The sequence below is a fragment of the Mytilus galloprovincialis genome, chromosome 1 (assembly GCF_965363235.1).
Source record: "Mytilus galloprovincialis chromosome 1, xbMytGall1.hap1.1, whole genome shotgun sequence".
NCBI lineage: Eukaryota > Metazoa > Mollusca > Bivalvia > Mytilida > Mytilidae > Mytilus > Mytilus galloprovincialis.
This window is the reverse complement of record NC_134838.1, coordinates 8400300-8419842: the sequence shown is the minus strand read 5'-3', so window position 1 is coordinate 8419842 and position 19543 is coordinate 8400300. Positions and strand designations below refer to the sequence as shown.

The following is a 19543-nucleotide window of genomic DNA, read 5'->3' as shown; positions in this document are numbered from 1 at the left end:
TGCACGCTTGGTTACTGTCAGGAATTCCCTCAGAAAGGGAGGCTTTTCTGAGGGAGCAATCAAGCGTATCCCAGGATCAGTCAGACAATCTACAGGAGCAGTGTATGACTCCAAATGGTCAATTTTCTGTACTTGGTGTCTGTCGAAACAGATTGATCCTTTCACAGTTACTGTCCAACAGTTAGCGAATTTTTTTCTTTCATCTTTTTGAAGAAAAGGGTTATTCTCCTTCTACTATAAAGGGATATAGATCTGCCATAGCCAGAACAATATCACTTTCAGGAGGCTCTGATTTTGGTGACAATGAGTTTTTGTCTTTGTTGATAAAAAACTTTTGCCTTAATAGACCTCGTCAAAGGCGTTTGGTTCCTTCTTGGGACTTAGGTTTAGTTTTGAAGGTTCTTCAGTTCCAACCTTTTGAACCTTTACATTCAGCCTGCTTGAAATTTTTATCTTATAAATATTTTCTGATAGCTTTGGCTACGGGTCGCAGAAGGAGTGAGATTCAGGCCTTGTCAATTTCTGAGTCTTGTCTCCGCTTTGCGGCTGATAAGTCTTCAGTTACTCTTCTCACTGATCAATCTTTTTTAGCAAAGAACCAGTTACCTGATAAAGGTTCTGGTTTAATTACTATTCCTGCGTTACCTCCCACGGCGGATAATCAGGTTTTGTGTCCAGTGAGAGCCTTGCTTGTTTACCTAGCTTCTTCAGCTAAATTAAGATCTGCTGGTTCTTCTAGGTTGTTCATTCCTATATAAAAAAGGAATTTCTGACATTTCTGCTAAAACCATTTCTACCTGGATTTGCAATACTGTCATTTTGGCTTATAAGTCTGCTTCTTCTGAAGTTTTAGTTAAACATCAAGTTAAAGCACATGAAGGTAGAGCTTTAGCCTCTTCTTGGAACATTTTTAATTCCTCCTCTATGTCGGAAATCATGTCAGCTGGTTTTTGGAGGTCTGATAGTGCCTTTTATAACCATTATTTACGTTCCATGCCTCTTCATTGTGACAACCTCTATTCTTTAGGGCCTTTAGTTGCTGCTCAACATGTTGTTTTTCCTCCTCCTAGTGATGGGGATTGAGCGCTTCGTTAAATTCTGTTATCTAAATTTATGAAGGTGAGGTATTTAATGTAATAAAAATCAAATTTTTAGAATTAAAATTTAGTTTTGTAAATTAAATACTCACCTTCATAAATCAGAGGTCCCTCCCCCTCCCCTTCATCCCCTTAGTGCCTAGCATTTTAAGGAATTAATGATGAATGTTTAGGAAGCACAGGTATCAGGTGGGAGAGGTTGTCACGGGGTCATGGTTCTTTTTCTGGCTGGTTTCCGGTTGAATAATGCAGCGAGTGGACTGATATCTAAATTTATGAAGGTGAGTATTTAATTTACAAAACTAAATTTTAATTCTAAAAATTTGATATTAAGCTAAACATTTAAACTATATATCAGTATCTAAGATACAATTTAAAATTTAATCAAGGCTAAGTGTACTTAATTACTCATGAAGGATAATTATGAATTTAATATTAATATGATTAAATCGTCTTGCAATGTTTCTATCAGTACCAACTATGATTTCATGTTCAATAGGTTAATGTTATACAATTATTGCAATCCGTTAGGAACACTTTTAATCCTATTTTCAGTCGATACTTCCATTTTTGGCCTTGTACAAAGTCATGCTTTTCTTAGACTACATAAGATAGATATCTTTCAACTTAATTCGTTGGAAGTGTTCTAAACGATTAACACGTCGCTAAGGGTTTTGTTACCAACCACACTCTTAAAAATGTACACGTCTGGAGGCTAGTGGTTTTCCTTAGTTACCCTTTGTTTTTGTTTTAATTTTAAAATCTAAATTCAGGCCATTAGTTTGCTCCTTTGAATTGTTTTAGATTTGTATTATCCTATACAGTTACCTGTAGTTCTTTAAACTCATGTCTATTTGTTTTTGGTAGATAAATGTCTTAAAAATTAAAATTAAAAAAAATACAGAACTGCAATGAAAATTCAAAACGGAAAATCCCTCATCAAATGGCAAAATCAAAAGCCTAAAAATTAAAATAACAAAATTACAAAACTCCAATGAAAATTCAAAAACGGAAAATCCCTCAATGAAAAACAAATGCCATATTCCTGACTTTATACAGGCATTTTTTATGTAGAAAATGGTGGATTAAACCTGTTTTTAAAGCTAGCTAAACATCTCACTTGTAAGCATGTCGCACATAATTCTTATGTTTTGATATATATTGACGATGCAGTATTGGTTTTGCTCATTGTTGAAGGCTGTACAATGACCTATAATTGATTACTCTTATATCATTTGGTCTCTGGTGAAGAGTTGTCTAATTGGCAATCATACCACATCTTTTTTATTATTACATTATTTCATAAAGAGATAAATAGATTTGATAAATATCTGATGAATTTACGATTGCATCTTCTTTTTTTGTTTAATGCAATCTCATTATTTGTTAGGTAAAAAGTATTCCCTTAAATTCCACTATAAAACTCATCTATTTGAACGTTTATATAGTGTGCAAACATACATCTATTGCATTTTCTTTATTTAAGAGATTTGTAGTATTGACGTTGCTCGTTGTTGAAGGCTGTACAGTGACCTATAGTTGTTAATTTCTGTGTCATTTGGTCTCTTGTGGAAAGTTGTCTCATTGGCAATCATACCACATCTTCTTTTTTATATTCAGAATGTAAACAAATTTGACCTACAAAAGATTCTTTGGCAGATATTGTGAATTTTGAGTTACTATCATTAGTACACGAATTTAAGACTGAAACGAACATTTTGATCTTGAAATCATCTGAAAAGTCATGTTTCATGAAACAAATATGATAAAGAGCAACAAACAATCAATATTTCTTTAGAATGGAGTGGAAAAGTGTAACATAGTTGAATATTTAATAATATTTAAATGTAATTACCCAGATATCAGACAAACCAAGATGTCTGATGACCATTTACCTAGCCTTGATGATACACAAACCAATTGTCCTTTATCAATATTAATTAAGAAGCCAGGAACGTAATGATGATGTATACCTTTGTATCCAGAACATTGACTTTCAATAAACTTATGATATAGAACATTAGTATCTCACCATGTGCCTTATTACAGAATAACTCATAAATATTACTGTTTATAGACCAAACTATATGACCACCATACAATCCTATGATTCTATTAATTGATAGACATTTTGTAGTTTGACCAGATCTATCTTGTGTACTCACACAAATGTGCACATAGACATTTCATTAACATATTATTTTCATGTAGTTTTAATGAAAGTATCATTTAAACTTTTGTGTTTCTAAACCATTACGTCACAATGCTTATCTCCATAATTAAATACTGTAATTTCAGATTTTTTTCCCTATATTTTCGTTTTTGAAAAAGTTATGAAGGGAAAGGTGTAACAATAATGAATACTCAACATTTGGATTTTCATTCTGTTATTTGTTTGAGCATTTCCTGAAATTGCAATAATTGATCTCACATTTGTGTCTTAGTATTGTCTACTTTGGCTTCTTTAATTGATGGTGACTTTTTTGTGGTTTCCCAGATCAAGCTTAATAAATTGACTTTCTTCAATTGTTATGATTATACCAAGGTTGCAATATCAGAGTTTGATTAGTATGAAATATAATGTGGCTATAAATGCAGTTGTGTTAGTGTTTTTACACCAAGGTTAATTTTGGAGGGTTGAGTGTTCACAAGTATGTGTCTGTCCAAAGCCAAAAACTGATAAACCAGTGGTTGATGGTAGTTGATATATTTTGTAACAGTCAGTGGCGGATCCAGGGGGGGGGGTTCCGGGGGTGCGCACCCCCCCTTTATTTTTGCCGATCAATGCATTTGTATCGGGACATATGTTTTGCACCCCTGCACCCCCCTTTGCCCTGGGTTAGCACCCCCCCTTTCGAAAATTCCTGCATCCGCCCCGGACAGTATAAATTTTCTCATTTCCACCACGTGCCTATCAAAAGTTAGGTTAAACCAGTAGTATAAAAAAGAAGATTTGGTATGATTGTCAATGAGACAACTATCCACAAAAGACCAAAACGACACAGACATTATTAACTATAGGTCACCGTACGGCCTTCAACAATGAGCAAAGCCCATACCGCATAGTCAGCTATAAAAGGTCCCGATAAGACACTGTAAAACAATTCAAACGAGAAAACTAACGGCCTTATTTATGTAAAAAAAAAATGAACGAAAAGCAAATATGTAACACATAAACAAACGACAACCACTGAATTACAGGCTCCCGACTTGGGACAGGCACATACATAAATAATGTGGCGGGGTTAAGTGTTTTTTGCTATCTCTCATAATTATTTTTTCATTTTGTTGTATTATAAATCCGGCATTTGGTTTTCTTTTAAATTGTTTCCAATTTCTGACTATTTGGTATGGATTTTGCTCATTGTTGGAAGGCCATGGTGACATGTAATTGTTCACATCTTTGTACTTTGATATTTATTAATAGTTGTCTTTAATCACATCACATCTACTTTCTTTTAATTCATTTATCAATTTTACAAAACTAGCGGTTACAACATTTATTCAGATGTCATTTGCCACCATGAAGAAATAAACAGAGATTTTTTTAAAGTTTATTAGACAAGGTCATAAATAAGTAAAGTTTAATTTATACTAAAAAGTATAAATTGATCACAGTAGTTAATAAATTACTTATAAAATGCATCACATAGTCCATTGATCTAAGTTTCTGAGCCATACATGAAAAATAAATAAAAATTATATAAAAATATATCTATGTAAAATTATATTTTGCTGTAATAAATGCATATGAAAATTAAATTAAATTAATTTTAATAATAATAAATAAATAATATTTGTCCATGTTCAATTTCCATTGTCCATTTAAATGAATTGGTTGTGATCAAAGTCCTTCCAGTGTTGGTGTCATTGTTCCATCATATTCTGATATTTTACCAGGGTCTTTTGTGGACGTCTGACTGTCACTGACACACTATGGAGATTTAGTTCCAGATGACCGACCATCCTCAGATCCATTAGAGTGAGATGTATTTTGACCTGATGACACTGGTGATCCACTGTATACAGATGGAGCCCATTGAGCAGCATTCTTGGACATTGGTTTTGGTATGGAAGTACCAGATCCTGAGGACCCTGGTTTAGGTCCATTATTTGACAAGGCATTTATATCTGCTGACAGATTGGGCTCAACAACTTCACATGGATGTGGTGCAATTTTAGGGCCGGACTTTGATATCAGAGGATCAAATGAAGACACATGACATTTCTTAATGTTCAAATCACCTTTTGGAGGAAATTCCTAAAATAGAAAATTAATATTTCTATTTTTTTGTTGCAGAGATTAAGCAGTATATAAAGATTTACAGCCGAAATGAAATAATAATGAATACAAAATAGATCTTTGATACAAGCCTAATACATCTGTAAACTTGTCAAAAACCCTACTTATCCTTAAGGTCAGTTCATGTGAAAAGTTCTCATATTACACTAAAGTTACAGTTCAACATTACAAAGATTCATGTTTAACAAATAAATCACATAAATCTTAAAGTGCCAGCAGAGTGATGCACTGACTTTCACCACTAATCAATTGTAAAAGATTGAAGAAAACCTATTAAAGCATATAAAACTGACAACTTCATCATAAAACATTATTATTCATTCTTCCATTTGTAAAAAAACAAAAACTTATTACTGTGCTGATCCCAGAAGCTTTGCCCTTTCACAATACCAATGTGCCAAAACACTTTTTGATGTTGCAGTTTAAATTCAATACTTTTATCTATGGGTAAGATATTTGGTTTAAAAGGCTAATTTAGTGATAAAGGTTATAATTAGTCTATGGATATATTTATAAAGCAATCTAGTGCATAAATTGTCCTTCAAATCTCTTTTGGTTAAAAGGCTAAGTGATTAAGGTTATAATTAGTCTATGTATATGATATTTATAAAGCAATCTAGTGCATAAATTGTCCTTCAAATCTCTTTTGGTTAAAAGGCTAAGTGATAAAGGTTATAATTAGTCTATGGATATGATATTTATAAAGCAATCTAGTGCATACATTGTCCTTCAAATCTCTTTTGGTTAAAAGGCTAAGTGATAAAGGTTATAATTAGTCTAATTTATTGACCATTTATCTATGTATCTTGTTATTTTGCAGATTGAGATAAAAAACTATGTGAACCGTGCCATATATTGAGTTTCACATTTTAGAAGCCTCTTCAGTGATTTTTTTTTATATATGACTATGTTTTGGTTGAACTTTTAGGAATTGGGTTTTTGATACAGGAATAAAATTGGTCTCCAACATAAAAAGGGGAAACAGCGTTCCTGGCAGTCAAAATATGGTAAAAAATAAAAATGGCGGAAAAAACATGAACTCAAAAAGTGAAAATCCGGGGATTTGCGGAAAACTTTCATTACTGTTGATAGTAGATCATTGGTAGCATCTTTCAAATTATATTCTTTCCCATCTTGTGCTCTCTGGGTAATTAAGATCTTGATGTATTGTAGAGTCACTTGTATATTATTCATCTCTATATATTTTTGTATGCTGGGTAACTGGCTAATTGATGTTTACCCTACTATAGTGTTCTCCTTAGTATTTTCATATGGTCCCCTTAAATTGTAGTACCACATTCAAAAAACATTCTGTTATAAAATCTATTCATCATGTAGAAATTCCAATAGGGAACACATTTTACATAACTGCAGTTATTAAATCATTTTCAAGACTTTTGGCATCTGGCCATCTTTCTCTATTATCTTTCTAGCCTATAAAGTAGACAAGTCATTTTTTCATAATGCATTTAGATGTTATACATCTAAACGTATAATGAAAAGTGACTTGCATATCTGAATGCATTATGAAAAGTGACTTGTATACCATGTAGTTTAGAAAAATAATAGAGAACTGAAGATGGCCAGTGGCCGAAACACCTCATTGTAAAAAAATCTATTCAGTCAGGAGAGAAGACTTCCATTAAACCTACTTTTATTTATACTTATATTACCTTGTCATTAGATATTGCTTATGGTAAAAAACTTAAAACACAAGCTTTTTAAAATAATTATAAACAAACAAACAAAAACAAAACAACAACTTACCGTTTTATCTGGATTGTTAAAATCTGCAAAAAAAATTTTTTTTTTTATAATAAACTATATTACAAAAGCACTTTAAAAGTTCCACTGAAGATACATATAATTAAAAATCTATTGTCTTCTGAAGAACTGCATGAAACAAAAAAAACCCCAAAAAATTCTAGATGAGTTTATTTGTGATTACCAATCATTATAGCTTACTACTAATATATTTTAATGTTGAAGCAAAATTTGGAAATTGTAAACAGAGAAGTAATATAACAATTATGATAAATAATAAATTGGAATAAAACAATAAATCCAAGATTCCACATGTTCAACATAAAATATTTAAACTTTGAATATTTGTAACACCATATCCAGCTTTTGAAAATCTTTGAGAGAACATGTCTCATTTTTAATATTTTTCATGCCATAGCAAAGAAAATCCTAAAGAAATTATGCAAATGTTACATTAATCTGTATTTCAATAAACCAAATACTGATGACTTTTTACACATATAATACACATACCAAATGAAGGGTTGTCAGTTGACATTCCATCAGAATCATCCATGAAATCTCCAAGAGAGGCCTGTGATCCATATGAGTCGGTTGTGTCTCCACATTGACATAAGATGTACTTCTCAACCCATGGTATGTGGCTCCTGAAAGTTAATTTTGATATCATTTATTAAGTGTAAGCTGCATATGCACACAATGTATAATTAATAAACACTTCACAATAAAAAAGATGATTAGATATTTTTAAAGTGTATATGACACTAATGAGTTTGCTGGGTTTATTTTTTTAAAGTTGTCTCCCTTTTTTTGTTACTACGAAAATTATATTTTATAAGAAAGAACAGTTTGAGATAAATAAAAAAGTGTATATGATATGGCTCTTTGAATATCACACACTGTGACAGCTCTTAATCAATATAATCCCTCGAGCAGAGCTTTTGGATTATATTGGTGTCTCAGGTTGATACAGGTGTCATATTGAAACCAGATGCTCTGCAGGGCGCAGCTTTATACGACCACAGAGGTTGAAACCTGAACGATTGGGGCAAGTATGGACACAACATTCAAGCTGGATTCAGCTCTAAATTTGGATTGTGATTAAATAGTTGACACAGCATAGGTTTCTGACACAGAATGAATGTGGTCTAATGAACTTAAAATATTTTTTTTGCCTTTGAGCAATTCACTATGCTGTTGAATATTAATCAAATATTAAAATGTAAAATAAAGTGCTTGTTATCACTGAATGGTAAAGATTGTTTTAATTTATCAGTTGGTAGTAAAAGTGAATATACATTGTATATTGTATAAAACAATGATTTAAGTTGATTCAACTACTATTCTGGACAAAGAAAGATAACTCCAATTCATTGAAAATTTCTTGCTATTGCACAATATTGTGCAATTAGATATTTCTTGCTATTGCACAATACTGTGCAATAGAGAATATTTGCTATTGCACAATACTGTGCAATTGAAGACTTCTTGCTATTGCGCAATACTGTGCAATTGAAAATTTCTTGCTATTGCACAATACTGTGCAATTGAAGATTTCTTGCTATTGCTGAATACTGTGCAATTGAAAATTTCTTGCTATTGCACAATACTTAATATAATAATTTTGGATCCTGATTTGAACCAACTTGAAAACTGGGCCCATAATCAAAAATCTAAGTACATGTTTAGATTCAACATATCAAAAAAGCCAAAGAATTCAATTTTTGTTAAAATCAAACTTAGTTTAATTTTGGACCCTTTGGACTTTAATGTAGACCAATTTGAAAACGGGACCAAAAATTAAGAATCTACATACACAGTTAGATTTGGCATATCAAAGAACCCCAATTATTCAATTTTTGATGAAATCAAACAAAGTTTAATTTTGGACCCCAATTTGGACCAACTTGAAAACTGGGCCAATAATCAAAAATCTAAGTACATTTTTAGATTCAGCATATCAAAGAACCTCAAGGATTCAATTTATGTTAAAATCAAACTAAGTTTAATTTTGGACCCTTTGGACCTTAATGTAGACCAATTTGAAAACTGGACCAAAAATTAAGAATCTACATGCACAGTTAGATTCGGCATATCAAAGAACCCCACTTATTCAATTTTTGATGAAATCAAACAAAGTTCAATTTTGAACCCTTTGGGCCCCTTATTCCTAAACTGTTGGGACCAAAACTCCCAAAATCAAACCTAACCTTCCTTTTATGGTCATAAACCTTGTGTTTAAATTTCATAGATTTCTATTTACTTATACTAAAGTTATGGTGCGAAAACCAAGAATAATGCTTATTTGAGCCCCTTTTTGGCCTTTAATTCCTAAACTGTTTAGACCTCAACTCCCAAAATCAATCCAAACCTTCCTTTTGTGGTCATAAACCTTGTGTTTAAATTTCATTGATTTCTATTTACTTATACTAAAGTTATTGTGCGAAAACCAAGAATAATGCTTATTTGGGCCCTTTTTTGGCCCCTAATTCCTAAACTGTTGGAACCAAAACTCCCAAAATCAATCCCAACCTTCCTTTTGTGGTCATAAACCTTGTGTCAAAATTTCATAGAATTCTATTTACTTCAACTAAAGTTATAGTGCGAAAACCAAGAAAATGCTTATTTGGGCCCTTTTTGGCCCCCAATTCTTAAAATTTTGGGACCAAAACTCCCAAAATCAATCCAAACCTTCCTTTTGTGGTCATAAACCTTGTGTCAAAATTTCATAGAATTCTATTTACTTCAACTAAAGTTATAGTGCGAAAACCAAGAAAATGCTTATTTGGGCCCTTTTTGGCCCCCAATTCTTAAAATGTTGGGACCAAAACTCCCAAAATCAATCCAAACCTTCCTTTTGTGGTCATAAACCTTGTTTTAAAATTTCATAGATTTCTATTCACTTTTACTAAAGTTAGAGTGCGAAAACTAAAAGTATTCGGATGACGACGACGCCAACGTGATACCAATATACGAACAAAATATTTTCAATTTTTGCGGTCGTATAAAAAGCCATATAATATTCTCTATATAAAAACTTTAAATAGCACAATCACCGTGTATCATCGGTACAGCGGATATAGGTACTAACCAAGCGGGGCGGGATAAATTTTTATCTGACACTGTAAGAAAATCTTTGTTTTGTTTTATCTACATTCAGTGTACATTTCTCAACATCTGAAATTCCTGCTCCCAACTAATGTTCGCTTCGATTTTGTCCTAGCTATACGCCAACTTTTATATTCTAATAAGAATAATTAACTTTTACATGCGCAAGTAGTTGTGAATGTCAACACCAACTTTTAATTTCGATACAGTTATCGAGCCATTTACATGTTTTATCTGAATGAAAGCTAATACAGGGCAAAAGTAATAGTTACCAATCATAAACCTACCTGTGATAACTCATTGCATGAAAAAATTTGGGTAATAAACAAGTGTGACTATAAAGTTTTTGTGTACGGTGTACAGCCACTTAACTATGCACCGTACAGGATTTTTGTGGTCAGCTATACACCCTACACAACACTTCTTTTCGGAATAAAATTTCGAAAACTAACATATGTATGAAAGATTTGTCATAATAGTTTCATAAAACAGCTGTTGCCCAAAAAAACAAATCTCAACAAGAAAAGAATACTCTTTTTTGGAAAATATCTTTTTCAGAAATGAATGCACTTTGTTATTTCCCTTCAAAAAATAACATTTTATTTTTTTAATATTTCTGGAAATAATAAGCTCATACGCCAAATGCATGTAAAAACAGGAATAGAAAGAATGCACATTTGACAATCAAATATAGAAATAGATTCATTTTACTATAGTTGTTGCTGGTAGTGGAATAAAAATCTCTATACAAACTAATTGAAACCAAAAACAAGTAATGGGAGATAACTCCCACAAACTATAAATAGACAACACTTACTCTCTTCTCTTCCATTTGTAAACTATCAGCAGTGCAATCACGAGGATTAGTAACACGCCAATGATGATCAAACCAATCATCCATGCCCGCAACAAACAGTTTGGATTATCTTCGGGACAAGCGCACTGATAATAATCGATGTAGTCATAACACACAAATGGGTCTGGACAAGGGGAGCTAATACACTCATTAATATTTTCTTCACAGTGGATGCCAGTCCAACCAGACGCACATATACAGTTGTAGTTGATATCAAAACTTTCGAAAGCCCTACGGTAGTGTTGACATGGATAGGATATACTGTTGTTCTTTGCTGAAAACATAAAACATTTCCATTTGAGAAGATACAGTGTTGTCATACAGAAATAAACATGTTCAAGAATATGCCCTAGATGGATTTAAGAAAATTAAATTTAAAAGAACCATCTTTTGAAATTATTTCAAACTTTGTCAAATAATATTAACAATAGGTGTTCAACAAATAACAATACTCATTTTTTATTGGCAAAAATAAGAATCCTTTGAATTCCGACATTTTCTTTCACATAAATAATTTGGCAAACCTACGTTCACATTCTCCTAAGTTGCGACACGGTGACTCCATCACAGTGAATTGTATGGTGACTAGACGTGAGAAGGCACCGTTAGTGTCTGAGAAGTAGACTTTAGCCTCATCATAGCCGGAGAAGGAATAATTCTGTATGTATGCCAATTTCATGTAGTTCCATTCATGTTCGTTTACTGGCTTCAACAGTGAAAGATCACATGGGAACATCAAATTATCCTGTAAATTACAAATATCATCAATTTATTATGCATCCATTTATACACTGTAAATTCATATTTTTTTTTGCATGAATTTATTATTGCCATTATAGAACAATGGACATAAATGGGAGGTCAATCCTTGCTATTTCAACAAATGGGAGGTCAATCCTTGCTATTTCAACAAATGGGAGGTCAATCCTTGCTATTTCAACAAATGGGAGGTCAATCCTTGCTATTTCAACAAATGGGAGAACAAATGGGAGGTCAATCCTTGCTATTTCAACAAATGGGAGGTCAATCCTTGCTAACAAATGCTGCACACAAATAATACTATCAAAACTTAAAATGCAAGACTATAGCTTAGTGACAACTATCCCATATAAATTCCCACAATAATAAAAATGTCTCAAACATTTCAGAATATACAGTATGTGAATAATTGACCTGAACTGAAACTAGAGGCCCTTAAGAGCCGGTGTCGCTCACCTTGGTCTATGTGCATTTTAAACAAAGGACACACATGGATTCATGACAAAATTGTGTTTTGGTGATGGTGATGTGTTTGAAGTTCTTACTTTACTGAACATTCTTGCTACTTACAATTATCTCTATCTATAATGAACTTGGCCCATTTGTAACAGAGGAAAATATTTTGTAAAATTTTACAAAAATTTACAAAATTTATGAAAATTGTTAAAAATTGACTATAAAGGTCAATAACTCCTTAAGGGGTCAACTTACAATTTTGGTCATTTTGACTTATTTGTAGATCTTACTTTGCTGAACATTATTACTGTTTACAGTTTATCTCTATCTATAAAATTATTCAAGATAATAGCCAACAAGAGGCTGTCACAACGACAGCAAACCCGATTTATTAACATTTATTTGTGTCCTGGCAATATCACAAGAACCATAACTGATGAACGGTGAAAGTGAAAATCGTCAATATCAAATTTGACCTGCATCTTTTCATCAGTATTAAAATATTAAAATTTGAAAGAGCTTAGGTGGAATGGTTCATGAGTAAATGCAACAACTTGAATGGAAATGCCATTTTTTTTCTCTTTCAAGACCCATAACTCCTGAACGGTAAAAGTCAAAATCGACATTATTAAACTTGACCTCCATTTTGTCATCAGTTACAACATAATAAAATTTGAAAAGCTTTGGTTGAACAGTTCATGGGTAAATCCACGGACACGACTGGAAACGCCATTTTTCAATCTTTCAAGAACCATAACTCCTGAACGGTAAAAGTCAAAATCGTCATTTTTGAACTTGACCTCCATTTTTTCATCAGTAACAACATATTAAAATTTTGGAAGCTTTGGTTGAACAGTTCATGGGTAAATCCACGGACACGACTGGAAACACCATTTTTCAATCTTTCAAGAACCATAACTCCTGAACGGTAAAAGTCAAAATCGTCATTCTTGGACTTGACCTTCATTTTGTTGTCAGTAACAACATATTAAAATTTTAAAAGCTTTGGATGAATGGTTCATGAGTAAATGCATGGACAACATTTGTTTGCCGCCCGCCCGACTGCCCACCGTACATCCCCAAATCAATAACCGACATTTTTGTCACAAAAACCCAGTTAAAAATGGTAAAATTTCCTTAAAAATTACCAATTCAGGGGCAGCAATCCAACAACTGGTTGTCTGATTTATCTGAAAATTTCAGGGCAGATAGATCTTGACTTGGTTTCAGAGTTATAAGCAAAAATCTACATTTTACCCCTATGTTCTATTTTTAGCCATGGCAGCCATCTTGGTTGGTTGGCCAGGTCACACCACACATTTTCTAAACTAGATACCCCAATGATGATTGTGGCCAAGTTTGGTTCAATTTGGCCCAGTAGTTTCAGAGGAGAAGATTTTTGTAAAAGTTAACGACGACAGAAGACGGACGCCAAGTGATGAGAAATGTTCACTTGGCCCTTTGGGCCAGGACAACTATTAAAAGCATGGTCAATTCATGGTTCTATGTAATCAATTCATGGTTTTATGTAGAAATATTTGAAATTTCCAAGAAAAACTGAATAATTTATTATCAATCAACAAGTTTGAGCCTACATTAAAACTGATATAATCACAAAAGTTTGTAATAGGCCCCAAACATGTTGAATGGATTCAAAACATATGTATACTTGGGTGGATTCCAAAGTCCAATCACTGTATGCTAGTAGTTTTTGGACATATTATATAATCATTTAATCAAAGCGTAAGCAAACTAGCATTGGAACTTTTTTTTCGTTATAAAATCATTGTATGCAAACAAAAATGGATCTGTGCTTCACAAAAAATCTTGATATAAAAACCCTTAAAAATCGTGAAGATTTTGAGTTTAGACTTTTATAAAACCATGAGTGCTATTATTACTGAGAGTGTATAATTAAGAGTTTCAACATTTTTCCAATCTCGACTGAAATGAACTTACAGTTCTTTCTGTTACATTTGGACATGGATTAGCAATGGTGGGTATACTTGTTGAATTGTCTGTGATATTCATAAATCCCCCGACTGGTTCATGGACATTAAGCTGTAGTGCATCCCCTATTTCTACATCATAAGCTCCTAGGAAAGCATACCAGGAAGGTGACCATATATGCTCATTCCAATCATTCTTCTGTTCCAGATAAACCTGTAATTGATGAATCAAATTTAATTAATACTTTAACATTCATGTCCTTTCCCACTATAATTTGTGACCTACCAGATTTGTACTAACATGAGCAACACCACTGGTGTCACATGTGAAGTAGGATCTTCTTAACGGAGAACCTGATATCACCCCTAGTTTTTGGTTGGGCACCTGTTGCTCAGTCTTCAGTTTTTTATGTAATGTTTTGTATACTGTTGTCTTTGATTGTTTCTAGTTTTTTTGCCAAGGAGTTGTCAGTTTGTGTTCGACTAATGAGTTTGAATGTCACTTTGGGACCTTTGCCTCTCTTTTAAAAGTACAGTGATAAGCTCTGACATTAGGTCAATATCTTAAGTCTTACTGAATTATTCTCTTATTTTTCATTACATCAAAGCATAGAACTCATCAAGTTAAACTACTGATTTTCACTTTTGCTAAAAGAGGTGTTTGTTTGCATTGAAACAGAACAAATTTAAGGAGATTTCTAAATTTATAGTGTATTATTTCAAGTGTGTAAAAATTATATTCGTTTTTAGGTTTCTTACATTTTCTGTTGTGCAATACTGAATAAATCAGTTTGCAAACTTCTATACTATTTTTACTTGTCCTTATCATTTTTATTCTATATATGGTGACAGTGACCTTGACTTTTGACCTACTGACCCCAAAAACCATAGTATTATTCCCCATTTGTTTTGGACACAAGGCCAGATTAAAAGATAACTATTTTTAACAATTTTTTTTTCCAGGGAGAATATTATGAATAAAATAAATGGTTTGCACCGTTACTAGGGGGAGATAACTTACCAAAACTGGTTCTGTAGGATCTGATGGTAGCTGTGAGATTCCCAACAAAGTCAGGAAGATAGTTGGTGGGTCTGCTACATCTGTTACATTGACAGTCAGCCATACTGTTCCATTATTTGGTGGAATAACTGGATCAGTTTGAACTTCCTGTAAAATGACTGGGAATGTCTGAATACCCTGACAGTTCTCACAAGGTGTGAACAGCAGTCTGAAAAGTGAAAACAAATCAATACCCAAATAGTTCTCACAAATGTGTACAGCAGGCTACCAAGATAAATAAAATACAAGTATTGATTATTTTTATAAATGAAATTACTTTAAAAATATTTTGTGGTATACCATATAATTTTGAATATGTAAAATCTTGATTCCTGGAACTTCAATTTCAACATTAAGAGATCTAGATTAAAAAATATATAATTCTTATATGATTTGCATATCAATAAATACTTGAATTGGATTGGTCAATTAGAATTTTTCTCTAAGTTTACACTTCGATAAACCATGTTTCCGAAACTACTTTTGTAATCTATTCATGCATGATACACAAGCTTGCAGTGATCCCGGGATTTCAGAAATTGAGATTAAAAAACAATTGCATAACAGTTGTGACTATTCTAGTGCATATATAACAAAAAAAGAAATAAATTTATTGCACTAAAGCTTCGAAAATGTACAAAAATTAAATTTAATAAAATTCCGCGAAATTTCATGAAGGATTTGGCGAATTTACGTCATGGCAAAACACGACGTCATACGAATGGAATTTTTCAAGGGAAAGATTATTTCGTTACGTGTACGCTTCAAATTCGGATAAAATTTAATTAAAATGAAGTTTTTGAGGTAGGTGCTTTTTCATTTAAGATTCCGTTGTATTTATCGGACATTTATGGTTTTTAGAAAGTCAAGATGGCGGCGTACTCCTTAGTTACTCACAAACTCAACATAAAAGTCCTTTTAATCGCCCCGGTTTACACATCAATAACCTCTAGAAAAAATGTGTTTAATCCTATATTGTTCAATGGAGATATTTGATGCAGGTGTTGCAACTTTTAAGATTTATGTGAAAACCATACCCGCAACATTAATAAAAAGCCAACCAATGGTAGAATGACGTATTTTACAATCTTATACTGCCAGTATCATCATTAAATGAACTTACATTCCATCAACAGACAGGATAGGTGTTCCCATGGTATAATTAGTGTAGTTACCAACCAAATAGAACTCAATTGTATCTCCCTCATCATCAGTAGCTTCCAATTGGTACTGTATTGTACCTTAAAATATACAAATCACTCATAATTATAGTAGCTACTGTATAAACTGGTACTGTATTGTACCTTAAAATATACAAATCACTCATAATTATACAGCTATGAACTCCAGGTACTGTATTGTACCTAAACATATACAAATCACACCTAATTATAGTAGCTATAAACTGGTACTGTATTGTACCTAAACATATACAAATCACACTATAAACTGGTACTGTATTGTACCTAAACATATACAAATCACACTATAAACTGGTACTGTATTGTACCTAAACATATACAAATCACACTATAAACTCCAGGTACTGTATTGTACCTAAACATATACAAATCACACATAATTATAGTCTATTAACTTTTAAAACTATGCAAGAACAAGTTAACTATCAAATGTCATTATGATAGAACTTTTAGAAATTTAAAAATGAACAAACTTGAATGGCACAATCATAGTAATTAATTAAGGTACCCCTTATACTAAGCTCACCTGAGGTCACTTTCAAGCATATAAAACATTTAAATAAAATGGTTTTAAACATTTTTAAAGGTCACATGTCCTTTAAAATTAGATGTCATATTGCAAGATCGCACCCCAAACCCCCAAATGTCGTAGGTCAGATTTGACCATGTTGGAGCCACATAGAAGAGTGATTACAGCTCAAAAAGGGTATTGTATGCATTTGGTACATTTGTAACTCTCTTATATCCTTCCCAAAAACTGGTTGTTAATTCATCAGATATTTATCAAATCTATTTATCTCTCTATGAAATAATGTAATAATAAAAAAGAAGATGTGGTATGATTGCCAATGAGACAACTCTCCACAAGAGACCAAATGACACAGAAATTAACAACTATAGGTCACTGTATGGCCTTCAACAACGAGCAAAGCCCATACCGCATAGTCAGCTATAAAAAGGTCCCAAAATGACAAATTCATAAGCATGATAGATAAAGGTTATATATGATAGGGTGTGTATATTTAATAATCAAAATATATAAAAAAGTTGGGGTACTTGAGGTCTTAGCTGATCACCCCTTCAACAAAACGTTGAAGTTTTTTTTCTTTTTCTAAAGACAATTTTGTGTGTCATGTCTTACCAGCATCCTCTGACATGTAGATAACATCTGGTACTGTAAGATGGGGTTCTGAATTTGTAATGGATGCCTTGGCATTAGCCAGAGAAAACATTGTCTCATGTTTGAAGTATGGTTCATTGACTGCACCTTCTGTTAAATCTCTCCACGTGTTGCATACCTGTAAACATGGTAGAAAATATATAAATTACAAAATCTTGTTAGCATAAGTCAAATTAAACCTTATATTTAATGAAAGAAAAATGTATTCTAAAAGTAAAACATGAAGATGTCCATTGAAATTATATTTGCTATTTGCAGTGTAAAAATGGAGATATATGTTATGCTTGTCAATGTGATAATAATCCAACATAGATCAAAAAGGACAAAAAAAGTTAATAATAACATCTACAGGACAAACTATATGGCTTTCAGCAATATACAACACCTAACACATCTAACAAATCAGGCAAAGTTGACCTTAGATAAATTTGGCTAAGTTGACCTTAGATAGATTTGGCTAAGTTGACCTTAGATAGATTTGGTTATGTTGACCTTAGATAGATTTGATTAAGTTGACCTTATAGATTTGGTTATGTTGACCTTAGATAGATTTGGCTAAGTTGACCTTAGGTAGATTTGGCTAAGTTGACCTTAGTTAGATTTGGCTAAGTTGACCTTAGGTAGATTTGGCTAAGTTGACCTTAGGTAGATTTGGCTAAGTTGACCTTAGATAGATTTGGCTAAGTTGACCTTAGATAGATTTGGCTAAGTTGACCTTTGATAGATTTGGCTAAGTTGACCTTAGATAGATTTGGCTAAGTTGACCTTAGTTAGATTTGGCTAATTGGCCTTAGATAGATTTGGTTAAGTTGACCTTAGTTAGATTTGGCTAATTGGCCTTAGATAGATTTGGTTAAGTTGACCTTAGTTAGATTTGGCTAAGTTGACCTTAGATAGATTTGGTTATGTTGACCTTAGATAGATTTGGCTAAGTTGACCTTAGATAGATTTGGCTAAGTTGACCTTAGATAGATTTGGCTAAGTCGACCTTAGATAGATTTGGCTAAGTTGACCTTAGATAGATTTGGCTAAGTTGACCTTAGATAGATTTGATTAAGTTGACCTTAGATAGATTTGGCTAAGTTGACCTTAGGTAGATTTGGCTAAGTTGACCTTAGATAGATTTGGCTAAGTTGACCTTAGATAGATTTGGCTAAGTTGACCTTAGGTAGATTTGGCTAAGTTGACCTTAGATAGATTTGGTTATGTTGACCTTAGATAGATTTGGCTAAGTTGACCTTAGGTAGATTTGGCTAAGTTGACCTTAGATAGATTTGGCTAAGTTGACCTTAGATAGATTTGGCTAAGTTGACCTTAGATAGATTTGGCTAAGTTGACCTTAGGTAGATTTGGCTAAGTTGACCTTAGATAGATTTGGTTATGTTGACCTTAGATAGATTTGGTTAAGTTGACCTTAGATAGATTTGGCTAAGTTGACCTTAGATAGATTTGGTTAAGTTGACCTTAGATAGATTTGGTTACTATTTTAAGCTCCCTATATGTCATACAGCTCTTCAGGTAACTTTATACATCTAAGGCTTTCAAATTTTCACCTTTGCGTGTTCTTGATAAAGTAATACAGAAAAAAACGCATAAAATTACTGAAGTGTTATTTTCATTGGAAGGCAATAAAAAAACCTGGACATATAAAAAAAATTGTCAAGAAATGATAAACATGATAAAGTTCTAAAATAATACCAATATAAACCAGCCAAGAAATGATAAACATGATAAAGTTTTAAAATAATACAAATATAAACCAGCCAAGAATGCTGGTAAAAAATCTGGTTAAGGTGGTATGGGAGTCTA

General features: G+C 32.6%; 1 protein-coding gene across 1 annotated transcript in view; it reads right to left on the bottom strand.

The window, feature by feature from the left end:
- Nucleotides 1-4639: 4639 nt before the first annotated feature.
- LOC143064586 (uncharacterized) overlaps nt 4640-19543 on the bottom strand; it is a 115867-nt gene continuing 100963 nt past the window's right edge. The window contains exons 85-93 of the mRNA XM_076237509.1: nt 17696-17852; nt 16476-16593; nt 15314-15521; nt 14303-14506; nt 11657-11873; nt 11090-11402; nt 7678-7811; nt 7168-7190; nt 4640-5358 (exon numbers count right to left, since the gene is read on the bottom strand). Of these exons, the coding sequence (XP_076093624.1) occupies nt 5032-5358; nt 7168-7190; nt 7678-7811; nt 11090-11402; nt 11657-11873; nt 14303-14506; nt 15314-15521; nt 16476-16593; nt 17696-17852 (1701 nt within the window). The 3' untranslated portion in view covers nt 4640-5031. The remainder of the gene's footprint in view (nt 5359-7167; nt 7191-7677; nt 7812-11089; nt 11403-11656; nt 11874-14302; nt 14507-15313; nt 15522-16475; nt 16594-17695; nt 17853-19543) is intronic.